At 38.4% G+C, this 18,782-nt stretch overlaps 2 protein-coding genes across 3 annotated transcripts; both read right to left on the reverse strand.

Moving 5' to 3' along the window:
* Positions 1–599: 599 nt before the first annotated feature.
* Positions 600–3,207, reverse strand: ino80e (INO80 complex subunit E). Of its 2 annotated transcripts, XM_077721855.1 has the most exons (8): positions 3,078–3,206; positions 2,717–2,799; positions 2,437–2,507; positions 2,283–2,335; positions 2,107–2,188; positions 1,893–2,010; positions 1,610–1,708; positions 600–1,443 (listed from the first exon to the last, which is right to left on the reverse strand). In XM_077721855.1, the coding sequence occupies exons 1-8, from the start codon at positions 3,103–3,105 to the stop codon at positions 1,237–1,239; spliced, it is 741 nt and encodes a 246-aa protein (XP_077577981.1). In that variant the 5' UTR covers positions 3,106–3,206; the 3' UTR covers positions 600–1,236. The 2 variants fall into 2 exon arrangements, with proteins under 2 accessions (XP_077577981.1, XP_077577982.1); XM_077721856.1 differs by lacking the exon at positions 1,610–1,708 and having other exon boundaries at positions 3,078–3,207.
* A 1,951-nt stretch (positions 3,208–5,158) lies between these two features.
* On the reverse strand, positions 5,159–18,652 carry LOC144199559 (uncharacterized). Its single transcript, XM_077721289.1, has 12 exons — positions 18,356–18,652; positions 13,193–13,265; positions 12,894–12,914; positions 12,549–12,818; positions 10,729–10,849; positions 10,467–10,642; positions 9,602–9,744; positions 9,365–9,512; positions 9,118–9,299; positions 8,802–8,894; positions 8,198–8,729; positions 5,159–7,725 (listed from the first exon to the last, which is right to left on the reverse strand). Exons 2-12 carry the CDS (start codon positions 13,236–13,238, stop codon positions 7,670–7,672), a joined length of 1,788 nt encoding a protein of 595 aa, XP_077577415.1. The 5' UTR covers positions 13,239–13,265; positions 18,356–18,652; the 3' UTR covers positions 5,159–7,669.
* Between the last annotated feature and the right edge of the window lie 130 nt (positions 18,653–18,782).

Raw genomic sequence — 18,782 nt, forward strand, 5'->3', positions numbered from 1 at the left:
CACATAATGGATGTCATCATGTTCTTTATGTAAAGCAATATTTTGGGCTTTTTTTGAAATATAAATCTAAAAACTACACTCTACTTTATGATTCTTCCTAAAATGCACGATCTGACTGTGTTGTCGTCACTGTTTCTTCGCAATCTGGCATGCATGAGATAGCAGCTGGCTGGTTTTACTTCATGGTGAAATTTAGCCAAACTACCTTGATGAGGCTTAAGACTTAGTCCAAACAACATTTGCACTTTCAAGTCAAAATGCTCTTTTCTTACGCCACAGGAAAAAAAATTCATTTACATACAGTGGCTGTGATTTAAATGCATTTTTTTTTCTTCTGTGAACAGTGGAGGTGTGGCTAAAAATGAACTTTGAATCATGAGTCAGTCATACACCTTCAAGTAATATGAAATAGTTGAATAAAGATGCCACACTATGGTTTTAATAGAAATCCATAGGCCATTTATTAAACAATGAGTGGATCTTCATAATCAACATGATCAATGTCACATTGTTGCAGTCTTCAGTTTTTGGTGCAAATGAAAAAAGTCTAATTAAAGTCAACAAGGCTTGTTTCTAGTCCACAGAGAGGAGTCCTTGGATTTAAAGACTGGTATTTAATGGACTACAATTCAGATATCGACATGATAATCCCTAACGCAGTCACAATTCACTCATTAAACATTACAAAATGGTTTTAAAGTTCCACTTAACCACTATGGGTGCTTAAATATACAATTGGAGACTATTTAGCAAACATTTTGTCATAGTTTGGCTAGTAATTGATCTTATAGTCTGGAATAAATTTCAGGATTTTTTTTTCATATCGACAGCCACAGTAAATGTTTTCTAATTCTAACCTTGTTGCTTACATGGTACAAAAAATGTTTAAAAAACAAAATTGTACAGTTGAAAACAGAAAAAAATGTAACAAAACGCCTACCAAAACAGTAATAATGTTTTAATTGTTGTTTTAAAGGAAAAAACTGTAAATAATGTAAATGTTCCTGGTCTGATGTTGACATTTGTCTACTTTTTCTCAGTCTAAAATGGAGTTAAATCCCAGCTAAGGGTTCTGACGCTCCTTTCAGTTCTTAGTGATATTTCCTGACCTTCTACCACACAGCTGGGAAGCACAAGCTTGTTATTTTTTGTCGATACGACTTACTTAGAAAAAAAAACAGTGTCAATGGCAGTATTTGAGCTAAATGACTCACATACCGAATATCTCCGTAAAGTTCACTCGTTAGGGATGTCAATGACCAGTTCGGCCTCGTCCCCTTCACCCCGATCTTCATCTCCCCTGTCACTGTCACCATCGCTATCGCCGTCCTCCTCGGCGGCGTCACCGCTAAGCATCTGACGGGGGACCCAACTAAAAGGGCCGCTAGTAGCCGAAGCCGCCGTCTGGCCTGATGGGTAATTGGCCCTCATGGGGGCGACTACCTGAGAAATGGGAGAAAAAAATGAGGATGGGAAAAGATGGTTGCTTAAAGGCAGGGTGAATAAATACAACATGGAATGACTTATTTTTTTGGTTAAAAATAAATAAATAAAAACTCCGGTTTTGGGACATGGGTCGGTTGTCTTTTTTTTTTCCCTCCTCTCTCACCTTCCCTGTTGTGCTTTTCTTGTTTTTGGGAATCTTTGGTTTCCTCTCTTTCTTCACTCGCTCAGCAGGGGGAGCCAAATACTCGGGTGGGAAGGGCATCTGCCCCGCAGTATGAGCACATAGACATACACGAATGGAAGCAGCAGACGGGACAGAAAACAAAAACAAAAAACGGTCCAAAATGATGAACAAATGAAATGATAAATAAAGTTGAGGGAATAATGCTCGAGGATGAGGATGAAGTGGCAGTGAAGGTTTATGAGGAAAGTAAATGTGCACTCACGGCGTTGAGGTAAGTCCCAGTAGTGGAGGACTGAAGTGGGTGCGGTCCTGGACGGGATAGCATGGAAAGGTGAGGTGAGGGTGATGGTGGGAGACACGTTCCCGGGCTATTTCTTCGCCTGGAAACACACAAAATTAAACAAAAGAACGGTGTGACGTCAAAAAGTCGGATTTTAGTTAAAAGCAGAAATGGAACTGGTGAGTCAAGGCTTTACTTCTTGGCTCCTTCCCGTTCTCGTTCCCTCTCCCGCAGTACTTCACTCTCACTGTTGTCAGAAGAAACTGTCGCTTCGGAATCTGAAACCCAAAACGTAAGCATGCGAGTATGAACTATCATTTTAATGCTAAGACTTGTCTATTTACGGTTTACTGGTGGTTTTAGGTGAGGTACCTGATGAGTCTTCGTCTACTCTCTCGTATGGAAGGAGTCGGTCCAGAAGGAAGCTGAAAAATATCGAGTCGTTTAACATTATCAAAGAATTGTGTTGTACACAACAATATTTTTATTAAACTTTGAGGAAAAACATGTCCGACATAACACTCACCTTTTATCTCGTGAGACTTTCAGAAGTTTTCTTTGTGCCCTTCGCAGCTCTTCTTGGAAACATTCATGTTCCTAAAAAATATCATGGTAATGTAATTTAATGTGGGATTTTTTATTGTTATTTCTGTTAAATCTCTCTTTGAAGCTTTTTCTAATTATATCTAGCAAAACACACAAATTTGCCTTTAGAGGAGATAATTCAGAACTACTATTTTTTTCCACATAATTCCTTCTTTAGTACAGAATATGAGTACTTTGATCAATTGCATTTGAATACTTACATATACCAAAAATTTTAATTTTCGTTTGAGGTTCTTGTATTTTCGCTTGTAGTCGACTTCGACGTCTGCTTGGCCGTTCATTTCTGAAATGCATCATACTCATAATGTCATATCACCATTCTGTGTTTTTATAAACCATATTGACTGAAACGTGGAAAAAATACTTAAAAATAATGAATGAATACGTGTTACATTGACATGCTAAGCAATGCAGCTCAGTATAAGCTAGGCGCGCCAGCTAACACGTTCGCAAAAGCAGCTAAACTTCCTCAAAATAAAATATCAAACCGTATACACCGTTCAAATATTTAGTTTTCCACTTAAACACTTAACTTATTTATAAAAATGGTGCCATACTTACCTCTTCTTTGTGTCTGTCTGAGTGACATGTTTTGTTTACGTTGGTAGCGTCGTGGCGTCACATCACGTCATTTTACGTCGAAAGGGGGCGGTTCTTTTCCCTCCCACGTGACATGGACACAGCAATAGACACTCGTAGGCGTTTAAATTCATTAATTTATTTCCTGTACCGCTTATTTTCGGTGATATTTCTTTAAAAAAAGGGAGACAGGGTGAACTGTTAAATGGCAAAATTAAATATTCATGATGTAACTAAATTATTTACTCATTGATTGACAGCAATAGACTTTCAAAATGAATTGGACGTCTATCCCCGTCCATGGCAGTGAAAATGTTATGTTAAAATATCATTAAAATTACTTACAGTAATTAGTACACATAAAAATACATTTTAAAATATCACCACTGTTCAGTAAATGCTTTTTTCTCACACATAACCTTCAAAAATGTTTAAAAAAAATTCCCCATCAATCCAGAGAAAGTGTCTTCCAAAGTATTGAGAGGAAAATTTTCTTAAGGGCAAACGTCAAATCAGGTTGTCAATGTTATTCCAACATATGCCGAATATACAGCTGCTTCCGCATGGTGAAATTTGCTGCACTAAACTGTACAGTCACATGGCAGCATGAATTATAGATGGGGTAGAATTTTCCACAAGGTGCATAATGCTGCCTCACAGTGTGCAGACCCATCGTCACATGGCACAACATCAATAAAAGGTGACCACTCAATCCATTTCAAAATGGAAGACACACAGAATGAGCTTGGACACATTGGCAAGTCTTCAGCAGCTACAGTCCGAAGCTTGTCGGCATGGCAACCCATCTTACCGACAATGTCACGTCACCTCAAACCACAAACGTGACCTTTTCTCTTCCCACGTTGTCTCCCCTTTCCTGTCATTTCTGATGGAATTTTTAGCCGATAGTATTCTCTCCAAAATGTCGCAGTGTCATTCCGGGCAGTAAAAAGTGTCGCAATGGCTCCGGGCTGCACTCTGTTACCTCACCCGCCTCCCCCTTTTGGATGAGAAATCGATGAAGTACCTTGACAAATTTAAACCTGCCCAGAAAATGTGTGGCACTCTGTCATTTCTTGTTCCCGTTTGTTACCTAAAGCCAAAAATAGCCTGTTCTTTGTCTGCTGCCATAAATCACATGATGCCTGACTCGCTCGGAGCCCTCTATCCACCATTTTTTTTATGCAGCTCTCCATGAGCTGTGCTATATATTGTTTCCTGTTATTTTTAGCTTGTCATCTATTGTCTCCAACCACGCAGCTGCTTAGTCGAGTCTCTTTTTTAATTTTCAACTGTGTCTACATTGACTAGAATGTATGGAAATGACAAATACAAATAAAAACGTCTGTAACAGAGGCCTGCTTTTTTGGCGGGGTTTCACAAGTCATTAAATATGAATAGGAATTTCACTAGTGACTAAATTAAACATGCCTTTTGGACATTTTTTGCCAGACTTCTTTTAACACTATTTTTTGGTAAAATCTATGTAAAGACTTTGACTTATCAAACCTCGACCAATCACTCTCCTTATTAATGATTGCAATTCCCCCTATTAAGTGATAATAAACTATACAAATGCAACTCGGCACATATTTATGTACTCACATAAGGCGCACTTAAAAGTCTAAAATTTTTCCCCAGAAATATACGCCTAATGAGGCGGTGCGCCTTTTTACTGCACTAAATTCAGGATTCTCTAGATGCCGCTGCGTGACGCTAACAATTCGACTTTATACATTGCTTGCTGACGCGCTATATTTATATACCGTATTTTCACAACTATAAGGCGCACGTAAAAGTCTAAAATTTTCTCCAAAATAGACAGGGCGCCTTATAATCCAGTGTACTTTATATATGGAAAAAATAATAAAATGTGTCATTCATTGAGGGTTCATTCATTATAGTCGTGAAAATACGGCAATTGACGATGACCTTTTCGTCTCCAACCAGTGACCGAGACGATCCGGATTAGAGCCGAAATGTTGAAGACGAGAGAAAAAAAGTACTTTTTAAACTATTGAATCCGACGCGCGACAATACAAAAAAAAAACTCCACTCATCCATGAAAGTTACCACAACTTTGACTGTTTACTACGAGAGATTTGAGTGACACATTCACACATTGTCGTACATAACATCACATGGACACACTTCCAGATGAAAAGTCGCACACACGTCAATGCACATCACACAAAACATCCGTGCGCGTATTACAACTTGTTGGTGGAACACGCTAACTTTCCGAAAGTGTAGGGTGACAAAAGCCTGCGTTGTTTTCCATGGCCGTGCTGCATTCAATGACATCAGGTACAGTTGAAAACAATACAGTACCACAAGATAGCAATGTAAGAAATCTCATACAGTATAGTATAGACATTTTAGCAGTGTTTGGCTTTTAAATGAGCTCAATGCATGACGGAATATTAATAGATATAGTATATAGCGTGTAAATATTGATGTCTTTTTTTTCCAAGGTTGCACAGGAATTGAAATTAGTCATCTTTGTTATTTAGTACGATACAATAACCATTCCGTAGACTTAAAAGTCAATTAGAGGGTTAATTAAGTGGTGTACACATGCAATATTTACAAGGCTGTGTGTGGATGTTACGTGTGTTTAAGAGGAATAACCAAAACTGCTGCTTTTTATAATTTTAAGGGTTTTATGTTTATAATTCTAATACTATTAAAGTATATGGCTTTTGGAAATGATGAGATAATTTCTCAAATGCACCTGTAAAGACAGGTTAATCCAAATAATGTTTTATATGCTGTTTCTTGAATTGCTCTAATTATTTAATGTTTCTGCAACAATGTTTACACTTTGACCCCCAGGAACTCCCACAATGCAACTCTGTGGTGTCATAACGCAACCAGAATATTATATGTACACATTTATTGGCCTTACATTGATTTAAGACGATACTTTGGAAGAATTTAACACAATTTGTTCCATTCTGAGGCAATTAAAAATACTAGGTTATTTACCATTTTAAAATGAAAATTAATTTTTGTAAAGAAAATAAACAGAAATATTTAGAAACGTTTTATGTCTCGATTAATGTGATTGGGTTGTAGTATATCGATTTGGACAACAGTGCAATATTTGATCATTTGCTCTACCATAACACCACTACAAAATATATACGACTTTTTTTTGCCCAAAATTTGCCAACTTATACAAACTAAACCCCATATTTTATGGCACAAGCAGTGAATCAGAATAGGTAGGAACCCCTGAATTACAATATAGAGGATGATTGAATAATAACTTCAATGATTAATACTGTTCCCATGCTGAAATTATAGGGATTCAAACAAAAAGTATGAATGACGTGGTAAGGGAAGAACAAAAAAAAAATGTCAAAACAAGAAAATTAAAACCAGCAAAGTGGTAATAACTCACCACAAAAAATGAGGGAACCAATCAGCATCGATAGAGGAGATGGGGCAGGGTTAGTTGTCAGCAAATTAAAACTGCAAGCAAGTAAACAGAGGTTAGCATTCAGAGTTTTAGCAGCAGTTTTATCAATACGGGACGGCATGGCTTCATGGATAAAACTGCTATTGGCTTCCCAGACTAATACTTTGTACTTAATTTCTCTCAAACAGATTGTGGAGTTGTATTAAAACATAAAAAAAGTGCATCAAAAACCAAAGGTTCAAACATATATTACTTATATATCATCTCTGTATGTTAATTTTTAGTACTGTACAGTGCTGTGCTCCAATCAGTTGCACACTTGAGACTATTAAACACCTCCCTGGAATAAACTGTTTAACTTTACCATCTAAAAAAAATACATTAATTGTAATTTATTTCATAGTGTTTCATTGAGTTTTGCTAACCAAAACCAAAGCACCAAAAGAAACGCAGTTTTTCAGTTAGTAATTCAAGTTAACGCAATGGTTAGGATTAGTGGGGGGGTACTGTTTTTGTAAACATGTATTTCGTGCTTAATGTGATGTTAATTTAAATGTACGTTATTGGGAATTTTTCTGCTGTACGTGTCTTTTTCTGTTGGGCTGTATGCTAATATAATATGTATATATACATTTATATAGTATGTTTTTGTGAATGTGTATTTTCAAGTTAAACAGCCCAACTATTTTATTGACATCAGTATTGCAAGCTTTTTTTTTAATTGTTTTTTTTGTGTGCATATTTCGCATGCTAATAAGTACATCGGCATTCAGTGCGTGGACCAAAGCGACGACGCTGTGAATGAAATGCACAACCTGGTGGTTTCTACTTGTAAACTCTGCATCTGCAGTTTGGCAGTTGTTGTTGTTTTTAGAAGGAATTTCCAAAATAAAATCCTGCAAAATGTACACAGCTAAAATGTGATGTGAAGGTAGAAATATTAATGGTTTTCGCTATGTTCAGACATTAAGTCAACCAAGGTCCCAATTTAAGGGGAGGAGTTTGATTGTCTTAAGTGAGGGTGGATGGTGGATGAGGTGGGGGTGGTTGTGGTGGTGGGGTGGGGGGTGTCCCAGGTGTTTGAGTCCTTAGGTGTTGGTGGAATCTTTATCTTTTCCAGCACCGCTTGATTTGGGATCCACTGTACTGCTTACAGAGAGGAACCTCCAATGAGATCAGCTTGATCTGAGCTTGGCTCAGGTGTGCCTGCAATGCCAAAAAAAGATTACTTTAATGGATTTAACATTTACATGACAACATAAATCAAGTCCACTGTAGGCTGAATTTGAGCTTCTTGTGCAGGTCGTATTCAACGAAACTTTAATCATTTGCTGTGGGCCCAAAAAAAACAAGGCAGTGGGCCAGAGTTGGCCCACGGGCCGGAGTTTGGACACCCTTCATTGAACATGACAGAAGAAGCCTTTATCATGTGCAGCTTCAATTCAACTCATTGAATCAAGTTTATAATATTAACTAGATAAAAATCACTCAAAAAAGCAATTTTCTAAAAAGAAAAGCAAATATTGTGTTATGTTTACTTTAAAATTTAGGTTAGCATGACTAGTAGGAAGTTTTATTTGTTTTATTGTGGGCCTAAGTACTTTGAGCAACCATTTTTTAACAGGCCATTTATACCAATGTGTTTTCTGTCAATTTAATGACATCATCACATACATACCGTTAGGAATCGGCTCCGTCAAAAACGGAATGTTGTCCTCGGTGGAAGGAGGCTCGTAAGCCACACCTGTGGCGGACGAAAACATCTTTTGGGGTTCGGGAGCTGGGCTCGGAGCCTTCGGGGAAGCCGGCTTGGCCTCCAAACCGGCGCCCACTGGTTTGGGGGTGGCTGGAGTCGCTGGACTCTTGGGCGCGGGGCTCGTGGCCGGGCTGATCTTGACGTCGGCCAGTTCGGGAACATCAAGAATCACGGGGGTGGTCTCGACATCTTTGGTTTCAGCTTTTGTTTCCATGACCGGTGGGGCGCTCGGCTTGATTTCAACTACTGGACTGGATTTAACTTTCTCGGTTGGCGGCTGTGGGGCGCTGGATTTAGTCTCCGGGGCGATGGAGATGCTCACGGCCTCCGAGTCGGGGATTGCTTCTGGGGCATCAGTGTCAGTGTCCAGTGGGAGGGCGGTGTTAAAACCAACACCGGAGTCGCTCGTATCCAAATTGCCGATGCCGATCTCCTTTGAAGAAACCTCCAAACCCTGCATTGACACAAATGGAATAGTTGACAACTCTGGACAGAACATGACATTGGCAAACTGATTTCCTACCACCTTAATGTCCACTTCAGTGCTCTGAGATTTCTCCGTATTGTCGGCCTGGGAATGCTTGGACTCCTCACTTAGCTTTGTGATGTTCTTCACCACCTGCCAGAAAATAAAATAAAATGGCAACTTTTTTAAGCCTTTTCCTGCCGTTTTTGTTTTGTTTTGGTGAGAATATAGTACATTTTTAGGTCAAAAACGCTATGTAGAGACTCCGTGTGTTTTGATTTTGGATTTTTTCTATAATGGGATTAAAAAATGTTGAATTTTGGAGCTATTTTTGGTGCAACCGTGACAACGTCTTGGGACTAATGACAGATCCAACCTGTCGGAAGGCTTCGCCTTCGTCCTCCTTGCCAGCGTTCTCGGCAAGCTTCTCCAAGGCGGCGGCCCTCTTGGACCTCTTTTGGACTTTGATAAGACAGGACAGCAGACAGACCAGAAGAAGGGCGACCAAAAGGCTCAGCAGGGCAATGATAGCCACGTAGATGAACTCCAACTTGTAGGCTGCCAAAGCACAAAGACGGCAAATGACTCCATTGACCTCCATCGGATATATTTACCAGTCTTACGTTTGAGTTCCATGTGGATTTTGGTGACTGGATATCCTTTTATGTCAGTGACTTTAAACAAGCCTTCATCAGAGCGCTTGACCTTATCCAGGAAGACCACCGAACCGTCCGTGGAAAGACGACCCTCGAAGCCAAGCGTGGTTTGGGCCTAACAATCAAAGGGAATGTTCAAAAAAATAATAATTCAGTACCACTGAGGATAGTCCATCTGCAAAATTGTGAAGAAAACTTGCTCACATCTGTGAATTCTCCGCGATCCATGAGTAGGCGCATTTGGTGGTCCCTATCCGAGCTATAGTAAAGTTGCACGGAAGAGCTGTTGGCCATCAGGTTGATCTTCAGACGCTCGCCGTGAAGCAAGTTGACAAAGTATTGGTGTTCTGAGGAAGTAGATGCAATACATCAGTTACTGAGTCATTAGCCGCTTTCAGAGATGCACTGAAATCTGCCAATGCGTGACCGGACGTTTGGTCGCTGGTCTTTTGGTCGCCAGTCTTTTGGTCCCTTTTATTCGCCGGTCAAATGTACTTAGATATTAAACAGTACTTAGATATTAAACAGTACTTAGATATCAAACAGTACTTAGATATTAAAAAGTACTTAGATGTTAAACAGTACTTAGATATTAAACAGTACTTGGATATTAAACAGTACTTAGATATTAAACAGTACTTAGATATTAAACAGTACTTAGATATTAAACTCTCTCTCTCTTAGATATTAAACTCTCTCTCTTAGATATTAAACTCTCTCTCTTAGATATTAAACTCTCCCTCTTAGATATTAAACTCTCCCTCTTAGATATTAAACTCTCTCTCTTAGATATTAAACTCTCTCTCTCTCTTAGATATTAAACTCTCTCTCTTAGATATTAAACTCTCTCTCTTAGACATTAAACTCTCTCTCTTAGATATTAAACTCTCTCTCTCTTAGATATTAAACTCTCTCTCACTAATATAATTTTGAGAGCTGGCTTCGACAGTAAACTCTCTGTCACCATTTGACCGGCGACCAAAAGACCAGCGACCAAACGTCCGAGCACGCTGCCAATGTTATCTTAATATGGGAACAGAATTTGCCAGATTGCACTTAAGATTCTCACCTATAACTTGGAGACAAATTTTGATCCGAATGGCACCCCGAGCGTCCCTGACTGTGTAGCTGCCATCGTCGGCCCCAGTCGCTGACTTGAGGATCACATGGTCTTCGCTAACATCAATGCGACCACGGTAGCCATCTCGAGCCATTCCTGTGCTTGTCAGTAACACAATAGCCGGTCTAGGAGACAAAAAGGCGTATAGTAATGTAATTCATCATCTTCCAATTCATTGATTCTTAGAATTCTAACGCAAATATGAGGATACTTGGATGTAAAGTTGGCCTCCACCGTGCTAGGCCTGTGCTCCAGTGTGATGGGTGGCGTAACGTCCATAAGTGGAATTTGGTAATTTTCTCCATATTTCAACGTTTGCTCGTTATAGCAATCTGAGGGCGGGAGAAACATAATGCTTTGGGAGGCAAGAACATCATTTTAATGGCAGCCAAAGAGTTAAACATGAAAAGTCACAAAAGATTTGTAAAAGATGAAATAAAAGACATTCCCAGTGCAAAATCCACAAAAAAAAACATTTAAATGTGTTAATTTTTCTTTTTTTTCCATGTTTTGAATTCATTTGTTGACGTTTTCATTTTTTTAATACATTATAGTGCTGTAGTTTTAAAAATAAGTGTTTTTATTTAGTACTATTTCTAAAACTGTATCCCCTTATTTTATTTCAAATGATCTGCAAACACATTTTTATTTCCCATTTAAAATATGTGCAGGCAATAACAATACGACGCAAAATATTATTTCATTTGCGGCAAGTGGCTCCTGGGCCGTGGGTTTGATAGCCCTGTGCTATGTAAACATAATGAAAACATTTACGAGGGGAAAAAAAATCATTATTCCATCATGCTAGCTTTAAAAGGACAGACAATACGATGTACGATTGCGGTAGTGACTAAGCTATTTTATCACTAAGACATACAAATATTGCTCTGGGCATCATTTTACATTTCTTTTTGCCTCTTCTCCAACCCCACCGCCCTAAAACCAGGGTCCCAAGAGGCTGGGGGGGTCTGTGTGCAGCCCCACCCTAATTACCACCCCTGGCTGCTTGTTTGTTCCTAAAGGTAGAACATGAGAGGACTTTTGCTACCTCTAGAGAAAAATCTGTTCAGTGAATGGCAAATTGCTTTAAATCAGCAGCAGGAGAAGCAAGCATTGGCATTCGTAAGAAAGAGTCTGAGTGGTATTAAGAAAAGAAAAAAAAAAGAACAGATTGTCAAGAAAAGAGTGAGCAGTGATCCAGAAATATGGGGATGGGACTCAGTGGGGATAAAATGGGCTACACAGCAGGGGGGGGGAGAAAGGAAGGAAGGAAGGAGGAGTGGGCCGTTGCTTAAAGAGCTGCATAATTACAGGCTGTCGGCGTCATTCGGAAGACACACGGTGTTCACAGCAAACATACATACTTGGTCATCATCTGGCAACGCATGACACACTCCATATGGCGCATATTACCGTTCTGTGCTCGCTTTTGAGCCACGCTTGCTTTCACAAACATCTGCGTCGATGCGCTCAGAGCTGATTAATGAATTGTTAGTGTCGTGTGAGCACTTTTTTTGGTAAATGGCTGTTTTATTGGGATTAGACAGATTTGACAGGTCATGAACTGTTTTTGTTAGGTTCAAATGGATGTATTATTCATTTTTTACATTATAAATAAGAAAAGCACTAACATATTAAGGCAACATTTCAATTGTTTATTTTGGTGTAATTTATTTTTATTTGTCACTTTTTTAGTACGAAAAAAAAATAAAAAATGTCAATGATTTTATCAGTTATTATTTTTGAAGTATTTCATTAATTATGCTGCTTCTATATGTCAACAAATCTCAGAAATATTTAAATTAAAATTCCATTAAATTAAATAAAAAATAATGTATTCGTTCACGTTTCATATTAAAATCTTGCCAGTTGAAAAGTTTTTTCCCCATAAAACAACACTAAAAACAGTTATATTTTAAATTTTTGTGTCTTTTGTCTATATAAATTACGTTAAATTTGTCCATTAAAAGCACGTTCTTCATTTCTTAGTTTTTCCAGATATTAAAAAACGATTATTAATGCTTTCTGTACCTCGAACGAAGAGCCTCGTGCGTCGGACATCTTCCAGGTCATTGGGATTTTTCACGGTGTACACGCCCTCATCTCCTTCGGTCAATGACTCGACAACCAGGTGACTGAGCTGGCGGTTCATCTTAGCCCGGTTGTTAACTACCAGGCCGCCTCGCATCAGGACCACTTCGGAAGAGCGCGGGGTGGCGCGAAACGTCACTTCCAGTCCGGATACGTGCAACATGATGTGGAAATCCTCCCCCAGGAAAAGTGTCATGGATTGCTCATTGACTATGTAGGGGAAGGAGAACTTTATGTTACTCGACGGTATAGAAGGAGGTTACTACCATTTTAAAGCATACTCACCCTTGCCGGATACTGTCAAAACTGCAAATGGAAAGAGAATACATTCAATTAGTGCACAATAGAAGTTTCACATCATCTCCATTTTACTCATTGTAGATGAGAAGAAGAATATACATTGTAAGTCATTTTAAAAATGGCCTTCATGACACAAACTGTGAAAAAAAGTAAAATAACTACAAATGCCTGATTAAGTCACAAGGTTTTACTGTTTTAGTCGAAAGAGAGTTTTATTGGAGGTCTTAAAAGGGTTCAGTATGGTCATAAACTATTGCCTCTCATATTTTTGGCTGATTTCCTACCTGTGGCAAGAAGAAAAGCGAGCGTGGTCACCATTTTTGTCCTCATTGTGGCAGTTTTTAGTACCTGAAGAAACTGAATAAGAGAAGATGACATCATCTACAAAACTGTGCACATTTGACAAGGTTTACAATCGCACTTTTGTGAAAAGCGGTTAAACTGCAGTACATTTTTTTCAAAACACCATTGTCTGTGTGTGTGTATGTATATATATATATATATATATATATATATATATATATATATATATATATATATATATATATATATATATATATATATATATATATATATATATATATATATATATATATATATATATATATATATATATATATATATATATATATATATATATATATATACACATATATATACACATATACACATATACACATATACACATACATATACATATACATATATATACACATATACACATATACATATACATATATATCCATATAAATATATACATATATACATATATATCCATTTAAATATATACATATATACATATATATACATATAAATATATACATATATATATATATATCCATATAAATATATACATACATATATACACATTATGTATATGCACACTCACTAAATATGTAAATATAGCCATACGTCTAAATTATGGGCTAAGATGACTACTGCGTATGTTGCGGGTTGTACATTTAATGGTGATGATAACAAATATACTCATAAATGAACTATGAACTGCTTTCTTTAGTATTTTGCACTACTGCACTGCATCTTCCAGAGAGTAGTTGTTGGCAATATTCTCTCTCCCCTCTCCAGACGCTAGATAAAGGTCACCAAAGCGTGAGGCGCTGCTCTCAGTAGGATGCTAGACAGCGCAATAGGAGATGGACAAGCTTTCTCATGCTTATTCATGGCAAAAAATGAAGGACGGTGGCAAGTCAAAGAGCCAGCAAGCCAGCAAGCCAGCAAGCTGCATTGTAAGTGAGTTACCGTGGTGGCCAATAAAGGGAGAAAAACATCTATCCATCAACAGGATGCGCCAACTCCATATTGATTCGTATTTTTCCTTTTTTGGGGTTAAATTGGATTCCACATGGAATAACTCTTAATGAATGCCTGGCAGAAGACACCCGATTAATGACGACTCGGAGGGCTATTACGGTGATGCGAAGTGCTTTCCTCTGCAGTGCTGACGCACAAAGGCAGAAACGTTCTGTCTGTGTTTCTATTTGTGGTATTTAGCTGCACTTTCCCTCCATGAAAGAAGCCCAGGAGGAAACTGCAAGTGTTCTTAGTTGCCATCGTTGTGATGTCGCCAAGACAACCAGGCGTACTTGCCCGAGAAAACTTAATCCACCTCTTAAAACCATCATTACAACATTGCAATGATGTATTTTTAATAGTATGCAAACATAATATCGACAGTAGCTCTCGTGATTGTGTCAAAGAACAAGCTCATTTACTCGATTCTTTGCATTTTATGATGATAAACATTCTTTAACCAATAGGATTCCCTACTTTCTGTTGTTTGTACTTAAACACAGTTGTATTAAAGATAAATCACGTCAACATGAAATAAAAATTTGCAGTCATGCCTTCTTATTTCATAATACAAAATTTTAGTATATACTTGAAACAAGCACATTTCCTCCAAGTACAGCAATATATGTGTTTTTAAAAAAATAAGGATAATAAATTCACGTAATAAACCTAACGCAACAAAAACTGTGTTCCCCATTGTTATTGTGGACAAAGGAGGGAATTAGTAGAAAGTGTTTTGGCGTCATAGTTCTGGGGTCGTTGGTTCGAACCTCAATCGGTCCTAACAATGTAGATTTTGCATATTTCTCCCCGGCTTGTGTGGGTTTTCTTAACAATACTCAAGCCAAAATATGCTTCTGTCCATTTCCAAAGGGTTCCATTTGACCATTTAGCCTGCTTAGCAAGGCCTCAGATGGCCCACTTTTGCCACAACCAAGCCCCTCTTGGGTCATCATTTACTGTGCTATGCGGTGACACCTCAGTGATCACAAAACATGCAAAGCGCACAAAAGCGTCCACTGACGCGCTGCGCCGTCCTCTGGACCATAAAGCTACAAAGCGCGTGCACCCAGACAACAAACCATCTGCCATCTTTGCCTTTCCCTTTTTGTACATGCACTCCCTTGCCCTCAGTCCTTCCACTGCACTTTTTCTTCCTCTTCTGGTTCACCTGTCCTACATTAGTTGGTATATCTATGTCTTACATAACATTCACCACCACCATCACGTCTCGCGATGGAATCAAAGCAGTCATCTGTGCTCCTTCACACTCGACAAGGTCAGCCGGGTCTTTGTGGCTCTTAAAAGAAGCGGAAATGCCTTTTCGTGACTGCAGATGAGTATAACGACACAAAGCTAGTCAGTGTCCACAGCCCTCATTTTTTTACTTTTCACCTTTTACAAAAGGTAAACATTGTTGAATTAATGTTTTTTTAATAACATGGAACAGCATATTTATAAATCATGGGGCATAGAAATAAAAATGGTGGTGAAGAGGTGTGTGATCGGATTAATCCACAAGTGATGGGTTTACTAATCAATAAGTTGATTAAGTCATCATTAAGAATGTTTTCTATTGGGTGAAATTGATTGATTATGCATGTCTGAAGGGATTGAGGTGAGATGTAGAGTGTGCTTAGGCTTTTAAAGAGACATCAATTGGTTAAAGGGGCTATGAAATACTAAAGTAAGTGACTTTAAAATGACCAAAAATAAATATTCAGTGTCTGTCTTATGATTTACATCATTTGGTATGATTTTCATGTGCTATTCCAATATGTTCCCAAAAATTTCCTTCTACTGAATAAATATATCTTTCAATGCTCATCCTTAGGGTCTCAACAGTTGTGTATCAAAGTGAACCAAAGAAGCAGAGGACAAAAGCTTCATTCGTGGCGAGCTGGCGGACTCTAAAAGTGATGAACTAAAGGATGAGACGGGCTCCTTGCACCTGTCACATTCTCTCAAATCAGAAACGAGGATGAGGATGATGAAGGCACTTGGGTTAACACATTGCGTTGTTGACCAAGTGTGTGAAAGTGACAAACATGTTATCTGGGCCAATGCAAATTGTCTTTATACATGACTGTCAAAGTGTTGTACAACTAACGCTCATGGAACGTGGGCGCCCTCTAGGGGTACGTGAAAGGATTTTTACGAACAACAATTCCATTATTTCTCGAATAATAAAACTTCATAGATCGAAAAGCTTCAGAATACGACTTTTGGATCGTTATCTTAAAAAAAAACAAATGCCATTATGGTTTTCCTGTGTGAGGCTCCAGTTTTTTTACCTAGGTCTACAATGTCTTCTGTGTCTTAGGACTGTCTTGCTACTGAAACCAAGAAATTTCCAGGACACGGAATGAAAGAAAATCTAATCTAATCTAAATTATTCTTTGCTATTGACAGACATGCCGTCCAATCCATTTAGCCAGTATACTTGAAAACTATGTACTGTCATAGATTTTTTTTCAAGTTGGTCCTTGATGTAAAACGTTAGAAACCAATAGTCTGTTTAGTGTAGCGTTGTCAGGCAAGGGGAGAAGCTTCCTCCTGGGCTAATGGATGCTGGTAAGCCATTTAGGTTTCCTTTAAGGAGAATACGTATGACGAACATTTCTCGCAATGTATTTAGCCTCGGAACAATCGGGTGAGAACATTTTTCGGTACGCCTGCATCGTAAAGTTTTCCTTTATAGAGGTATTAATGAAATGGTGTTTTTCCCAAGGACGGACGGTGGCAGAGATGAATCAAGTTGTCAGTGGGGACGTGAGATGATCACAAAATGAAGATGGCTAATTTGATTGGACACTGGCAAATCGGGTTGATTCATTGTTTTGGCTGCTTGGTTGTAGTTGGCAGTGGTTCGGACGTGCATTGCAGGAGATTCAAATTTCGTTGTAGTATTTGTAGGCTACCTAAGATCAGCCTAAATCTTATTATATATTAGTACATTTTGGAAATATGAAAAATATATTTGGACATTTTGAGGCAGACTGTTTTTTTTTTCTAACACTGGGTTTCATTTATGCAATTGACATTTAAGAAATGGCAAATAAGTTTGGGGAAAAATGTTAAATGTGGTTTAATAGGCGCAAATAGTAGATATATTTATCATACTTAGGCGGACGGCGACAGCATAAAATAACAATAATGATATAGCTACATGTGCAATATTATATCATAGTATTGGGAATACTGTTTTAAAATGTAAAAATACTTGATAGGAAAGCTAATCTTATATCTGATTTTATGATTTTCAAAAAGAATGAAACTAATTGAAAATATAGATTAACAAACTAAAGCATTTATAAAAACAAAAATAGAAAGAATTTATATTGAGGTTGCACAGTACAAAACAAATTGTTGTCAAACAAGCTTTGGTGCAATCAAAACACATCACTGACACAATTATTTGATTATAAAATTATACCGAGTGACCATTTTTGAAGCTGTTTGTATTCGAAAAACAACTAGCCTTTATAAATCAATCCAATTAGAAATGCAACAAAATCCTAATTACAATTGCAGCATAAACATGTACAGCTCCAAAGCTTCCTCCCAAAAAATATTTTTTAATTAACTCCCAGCAAAAAAAAAGCATGTCATAACACATTAACAATCTGCCAACCAAAACTGAGAAGTCCTCCCTCAAGCAACTCATTTCAAATCATATTTTTCTACATGGGCTTTAAAGATTCCTCAAGTAAACCTGATCAAGTGACCCCGATTATCATGAAAACCATCCATCAAATTTCAAAAACTCATCCATCAAAATTTCAAAACTCATCCCAATTTCCCCAGTGGCTTTCAAAAAAAAACACCCATCTGCATCCATGACTAATCACTTTACCCAATTCCAAAAAGGTAACTATCTCATCCTGTCTATTATTATTATTATTCCTCCACCTTATCGTCCATAATCCAGCAATTCATTCCCTATATGACACTGCTCTAAAGTCCAAATCCTTCCCCGCAGGGCCCGGGACATCACACGCACACGCACCCACACGCACGCACAAGGCGTGAAAAAGCTGCAGAATTTAACCCGTCACGCACCGGCCACGGTTGGGAGAACTCGGCCGAATGCGAGCACCGATACTCGGCCAAGCGAGAAGAGTGAGTGCACCGACCTGCGGGTGACGATGTGGCCGCCGAGGATGGAACAAGTGTCGTTCCGTTCGTCCCTCCGTCCGTCCGACCGTCGGTGGTGCAGATGTGCGTGAATGTGGACTGCGTGGGGTCTCTCCTCTCGCTCTCTCACTCACTCCCTCCTCCGGAGATGTTGCTGCCGCAGATGCACTCGGCGACTCGGGCTCCACGTTTGGAAGATGTTCAAAAATGTGTCGGACGGACACTCGGAAGCACTCGGCTCCTTTCGGAAAAGATCGGAGATCTCCGAGTAGAGCATATGTTTGGGAAAGAGTCAGAAAAAAACAAGTTAGGGGGGATTTTCGATTGATATAAATAAAAAAGGAAATAAAAATTACAATTTGAAAGCCAGAGAAGAATTGTGTAAATTTCAGTAGATTTTTTTTTTATGCAACAGAAGTCTTAAAC

Source organism: Stigmatopora nigra, chromosome 7 (assembly GCF_051989575.1).
Source record: "Stigmatopora nigra isolate UIUO_SnigA chromosome 7, RoL_Snig_1.1, whole genome shotgun sequence".
In the NCBI taxonomy this organism is placed as follows: domain Eukaryota; kingdom Metazoa; phylum Chordata; class Actinopteri; order Syngnathiformes; family Syngnathidae; genus Stigmatopora; species Stigmatopora nigra.